General features: G+C 46.2%; 1 protein-coding gene across 1 annotated transcript in view; it reads right to left on the bottom strand.

The window, feature by feature from the left end:
- Positions 1-3,816: 3,816 nt before the first annotated feature.
- Positions 3,817-6,376, bottom strand: part of Tango6 (transport and golgi organization 6 homolog (Drosophila)) — a 171,325-nt gene continuing 168,765 nt past the window's right edge. The window contains 1 exon segment of the mRNA XM_013012670.1: positions 3,817-4,006. Within this exon segment, the coding sequence (XP_012868124.1) occupies positions 3,817-4,006 (190 nt within the window).

The raw sequence follows: 6,376 nt of genomic DNA, 5'->3' as shown, positions 1-6,376 counted from the left end.
GGGGCCTGAACTCTGGGCCTGGGCGCTGTCCCTCAGCTCTTCAGCTCAAGGCTAGTGCTCTACCACTTGAGCCACAGCGCCACTTCCGACTTTTTTCTTTTTGCTTATGTGGTGCTGAGGAATCCAAGCCAGGGCCTCAAGCATGCAAGGCAAGCGCTCTACCACTGAGCCACCTTCCCAGCCCCTCTAGCAATCTTTTCACTGGCAAAGATTGCCTGCTTTTCTCCCAGGAGAACTTGGGGACTTGCCCAACCAGCTCTTCCTGGCAGATTCACCTTTGTTGCTAAATCACAGATTGTCTGCATTTTGGGGGGCTTTCCCAGTCCAAAGGATGGGGAAAGGTGGTTTCTAGAAACTTGTAAGGGTCTGAGCTGCTCTATGTTGGGGAGTGGAGTCCCCAGGACTCAGTAGGCTTCATCTTGGCCATGGAAAAATGTGAGCATGTCTGATCAAAAGCCTTGTTCTTCACACTTTGGTGGGGAGAGAGTCCTTTGTACCCTAGCTTTGAAGCATCAACACACCATTCTTCCCTCCTAGTGAAAAGAGCCTACTTTTAAGGCCCCTGAAAGTAGCATTCATGTAGTCACCATAGGCTGAAGGTCTGGAAGTGGTGAGTGCTCCAGTCAAGGTGCATGCCTGGGGAGGGGCCTCCCACCACACTGGGGAAATGCAGGGCAGGGTGGCCAGAACCAGGTGGCCACCTGTGCATGTGACAACTTGGGCTGCTCAGAACAAAAGCCCTCCCCAGGCATGGTTCTGAACTGGCTGCAGCTATTAAGGCAGACAGTGAAGATGAAATCTTACATCATTATTAATAAAGCACTTAGAGGCCCAGTCACTTTTCTAGTTTCCCAACAGAGAGCTGCTTCCCACGGCCTCTCTTGAAACAATTCTGTTTAGGGCCAGCCAATTGTGCACAAGACTGTGCATATTAGCAACTATGAGTAGGGGGAGAAGTTTCTCATTCTCTTGCACTCCCACCTCCCCTCCATGCTTTCTGATTTGCTATGTGCAAGAACTTACCTCTCTCTCTTTCTCTCTCTCCGTCTCTCTTCCTGCCTCCCCTCTCTGTGTGACGCTGGGGCTTGAACTCAGGGTCTCACATTGCCCAGGCAGGTGTTCTACCACTTGAGCTACATCTCTGTTATTCTGAAAAGGAAATCTTAGAACTGAAATTCTGTCTACCCAAGATGACAGTCACAACAATGCCAACCTTCACAAAGGGGTTTCTGGATGGAGTTTATGAGAAGACTGACTATATTTCCTAGGTTGTATGCCTGGGACATGGCTCTCTGTTCCCTTTGTACCCAAGAAGGGGGCAAAGTCTTAGATGTCTAATATCTTAGTTATCCCATGAAAGAAGATAAGCCACTGAAGTATAGTAGCTGGTAGGCTGGGGAACTGCAGCACACGTGAAGCCACAGGTGAAATCCCAGATTCCAGTGTCTTGAGGTTGGGTTCAGATGTAAGACAAGTGGAGTGTCTATTGGACAGCCGCAAAGCCCAGGGGTTACAGGAGCAGCCTTCGGAGCCAGACTGCCTGGGTCCAAATAGTGGTTTGGCGACTTCTTACTAGCTATGCAATTGGGCAAGTAATTAGCTTCTTGTGTGCCTCAGTTTTCCCATCTGTAAAACAGGGTAATAATACCTACCTCACAAGTACCGTGTGAAGAATATGAAGCTCTCTGGAGTGTTAACTACACTCATGATTACTACATACAGTGATGAGCTACAACCACTATTCACACTGGGGCTTGCAAGTTGAACCTGAGAAGCCATCAGACCCTTTGTTCTGAGTCTGGTTTGGGAAATATGGTCACTAGCCTAGGGACCCTCTGATCACACGACAAGATATTGCCTGACATTGGCAATATCTGGCAGAGTTTCAGTTCTGGCAAAAAGCCCTTTTAAACACATCGGTGGAAGCATAGGATCTCTCTCTCTCTCTCTCTCTCTCTGACTCTCTCCTGGAAGCTACCTCTCTACCTGGAAGCTGCTAGCTAGTGCTGAGCTGAATGTAGGCACTTTGCATAACAACAAGGTGTCTGTACCAGTAGTTCTGATGCATAGAAAACTCCAGCCTCCAGCATTACCTACTTTTAAATTATCTAGAGAATGGTATAGACCCTTTGTTAAGGTGCCTGAATTTTTATTTCAGAGGTATGAAAGCAATGTCAACTGATGTTGGAAGAAAGTAGGTCTGTGTCAAATTTTGGGGGGAATATTTTGGTATTAACATTTAAGATGGTTGCCAAGCACCAATGGCTTACACCCTAGCTATTTAAGAGGCTGAGATTATGGTTTGAAGCAATCTCAAAGTCTGTGAAACTCTTATCTCCAATAAACTACCAACTAGCCAACCAAGCAACAAACAAACAAAAGTAAAAATATGGATCAAGTGGAAGAGCGCTAGCATTGAGCAAACAAATAAACAAAAACCCCAAACATTTAAAATATTCATACCTTTTTGATCTAGAATTCTGGGTCTCCTAAGATTTGCTGTATGGAAACACTTCAATCTGCAAAGTTATATTTGAGACTCATTGGAAATTAGAAACAACTGACCATCCATATACAAATGTTTAACCAAGGAAGGGGTCTTCGAGTACTAAAGTGAGTACTGCAAGGTACATAACTTAAAAAAAATATCCATATAGGCTGGGAATGTGGCTCAGTGCTAGAGTGCTTGCCTAGCATGCAGAAGCCCTGGGTTGGATTCCTTAGTACCACATACACAGAAAAAGCCAGAAGTGGTGCTGTGGCTCAAGTGGTAGAGTGCTAGCCTTGAGTAAAAAAAGCTCAGGGACAATGGCCCAAGACTGATCAAAAATAAATAAAATGAAAAAAAATAACCATATATGCCAGGTGCCAGTGGCTCATGCCTGTAATCATAGCTAGTCAGGAGGCTGAGATCTGAGGATTGTGGTTCAAAGCCAGCCCAGGCAAGGAAAGTCCCTGCCACTCTTATCTCCAATAACAACCAGAAAACCAGAAGTGGTGCTGTGGCTCCAGTGGTAGAGTGCTTGTTTTGAGCTAGAGAGCTCAGTGACAGTGGCTAGGCCAAGACTTCAAGCCCTACAAATGACCCTCCCCCCAAAAAAAATATATCTCCATATAGTGCTTGGAGATATGGTACATACTCATAGTCCTAGCATCTGAGAAGCAGAGGCAGAATTGTCAGTTATAAGTCAACTTGTGTGTCAAATATCTATGAGCAAGAATCCAATAAGAACACCAGGTACCAGTTGTTCATGTTTATACTCCTAGCTACTCAGGAGGGCTGAGAGCTGAAGACTGAGGATCAAAGCCAGCCCAGGCAGCAAAGTCCATAACTCTTTATCTCTAATTAATTGCAAAAACCCCAAAATGCCTGAGTGTCTATGGCTTACATGATAGAGCACTAGCCTTAAGCACAAAAGCTCTGGGACAGTGCCCAAGCCCTGAGGCCATGCCCCCAGGACTGGCACACACACAAAAAGTCTGTTTGTGTTGGCAAAATATGGTAATTAGTAAAGATCTGGAAGGGTTATGTTTACTGAAAAGCCATCAGACCCTATATCCTGACTCTTGGGGCAAGAGTGGAGGTGACTGTATATTTTTGTTACTCAACATGAGGTGTGCATGCCCACGGGGGCATCTACCTTAGGCTATGCACCCCTCTCAGGCAGGCAGAGGATAGCTGAGGGGACATGAGAGGCAGCCTTTGAAAAGTCAGTGGGGTTCAGGCAACCCACATGCTGAGGTTCATGTGTGCAGGTAAGCACTCAAGTTTGCAACCTCTGCATGAAAGTCTTTTGCTTTAAGGCTCACTTGGGGTTAGGAACAAGTTCCAGCAAGCCACCAAATGCCCATAGCATGTCCTAGAGGGTCTTCTAAGTTGCTGGGCAGGGTCTTTGCCAGGACACAGGACACCAAGAGCCAAATGCCATCAAAGGAGGACAATTCCTTGTTGTACATGATGGCTGTGAGCATATGACAAGCTCTGGATGGTGAATGACTCTGCAAACTGAAACAAGAACAATTGTTCTTGGGTCTCTGTGATCCATGTAAGAAGACTGTAAGAAAGACTGTAAGAAGCCAGGCACCTTCCCTGTTCATCCTCTAAGCAGAGATTGGAAATGCCTTCCCTGTTCTCTTCTGAGTGCACTGCAGTAACTGCTGCATGTGACTGCAGCAGGCAGGCCTGCTGAGGACACAGCGGGCTCTTGAGGACATGGCTGCTGCTGGGGGGGGGGGTGGTGCATGCGATGTGAGGAGAGAATGGCCACTCCAGTCCTGAAGACTAGGCTCTCTGAGCCCACCCTGGCACCTGCCTGCACTTTGTCTCCGTGCTCAGCTGAGGGTGGCTTTCAGTAGGCAAAATGCAGTTTCATCTGGATCAGGTGGGTCATCCTTGGATTCTCATGAATGATCCACTTTTCCCTGTGGCAGCCACTAGTGAAATAGGCAGGTGGCAAGCAGTACTTCATTCAGAAACCCCCTCATACATACAAGGACAGGTGCGATGAGCCAGGGCAGTCTATACATTTGCTCTCCTCTTTCTGCTACTGGAAGGCTACAACGGGGACTGGGGTAGATGAGGAATAAAGCACTCACTCCTTTGGATGGAGAGGGAAGAGGGGGGCTGCCTATGGCTAATGGATAGCCAGTCTGGTCCTACAGCACTTAATATCTTGGTCTCAAAGCACTTTCTAAAACCAAGCTGAGTTGGTTTCAGATAAAAACAGGTTCTGTGGCTGCTACTCCTTTCCTCAGTGACCATCTCCCTCTCCTCATCCTTTTTCCCTCTCCCTCCCTCAGTAAAAGTCATCCCAACCCAGGCTCTTCCTCTAACCTGCCAGACTTGTCCTGACATCTGGGCCTTTGAACTTGCTGTTCTCTTCACCTGGATGTCTTTGTGGCTGCTTCTTCATCTGCACACATCCCACACCCTTCCAGCCTCCTTCTAACTTTATTTCCTTTAAGCTTTTCTCATTTCTTTTCTCACTGAACTACTACTTCTCTTCTTTCTTCTTCTTCCTCCTCCATCTTCTTTCTTCTTTTTTTGATGGTATTGGGGCTTTAACTCAGGGCCTGTACATTCTCATTCAGCTGTTTTTGCTCAAGGATGGTGCTCTACTACACTCCTCCACTTCCAGCTTTTTAGTGATTAATTGGAGATAAGAGTCTCATACACTTTCTTGCTCAGGCTGGCCTTGAACTTTAATCTTCATATCTCAGCCTCTTGAACAGCTAGGATTGCAGGTGTGAGCCACTGGCATTCTGCTCCTTATCTCCTTTTGATTATCTTTTAGTTGCAATTAAAATAAAGTGGCCACACTACATCAAGTGGCATATAACTGTAATCCTAGCACTAGGAAGGCTGAGGGAGAAGGATCATGAATTTCAGCTTGGGTTCATAGCAATATTGTCACAGAACACCAGAGCAATAAAAGTAGTGGATGGGGGCTGGGAAGTTGGCTCAGTGGTAGAGCGCTTGCCTTGCATGCATGAGGCCCTGGGTTTGATTCCTCAGCACCACATAAGCAAAAAGAAAAAATCCGGAAGTGGCACTGTGGCTCAAGTGGTAGAGCACTAGTTTTGAGCTGAAGAGCTGAGGGACAGCGCCCAGGCCCAGAGTTCAGGCCTTACCACCGGACCAAAAATAAAATAAAATAAAGACAACTCCTTGTGAGCAGTAACAGAGGAAGGGAAAGAAAATGGCTCCTGAGGACAAACACGATTCACCCTTCTCTGGAAGACCCAACCAGCTTGATTCTCTTTCCTGGGGACCAAAGCTTCTTCCATTTCACAGTTTTGGAGATTATCAGATTCAAGATTATCAGATTCAAACCTGCTGTTCTTTCTAGCCAAACAATTTTGCTCTGTTTTACGTGTTTTGGTAACTATGTTCTTCTCTTTCCCCTGAACTGCATCTCAAACTCTTTAGCAGCCAAAGACATTTGCTTCTCATTATTACCAGGAAGAATGATGTCTTCAGGAAAGAACACCAAGATATGTGACGTAGGGGGTCAATTTCACCAGTTGCAAGAGAAATGTCAATTAATAGTTGTGTAAGCATTTATTTCCACCAGGAGCCCTCGTTCTGTAAATACCAGGACAGTGGAAAAAACAAAAAAACAAGACCTATGCAGATTAAGGTTTGTATGTTTTTTGTTTTTTTTGGTCATTTGTGGGACTTGAATTCTAGGCTTGGGCACTGTCCCTGCAATCTTCAGTTCAAGGCGAGTGCTCTATCACAGTGCCACTTCCGGTTTTCTTGTGGTTTATTGGAGATAAGAGTCTCACGGACTTTCCTGCCCGGGCTGGCTTTGAACTGTGATCCTCAGATCTCAGCCTCCTGAGTAGCTAGGATTACAGGTGTGAGCCACCGGCG

This window comes from Dipodomys ordii, unplaced genomic scaffold (genome assembly GCF_000151885.1).
Source record: "Dipodomys ordii isolate 6190 unplaced genomic scaffold, Dord_2.0 Scaffold18, whole genome shotgun sequence".
NCBI lineage: Eukaryota > Metazoa > Chordata > Mammalia > Rodentia > Heteromyidae > Dipodomys > Dipodomys ordii.
This window is presented reverse-complemented; position numbering and strand designations above follow the sequence as displayed.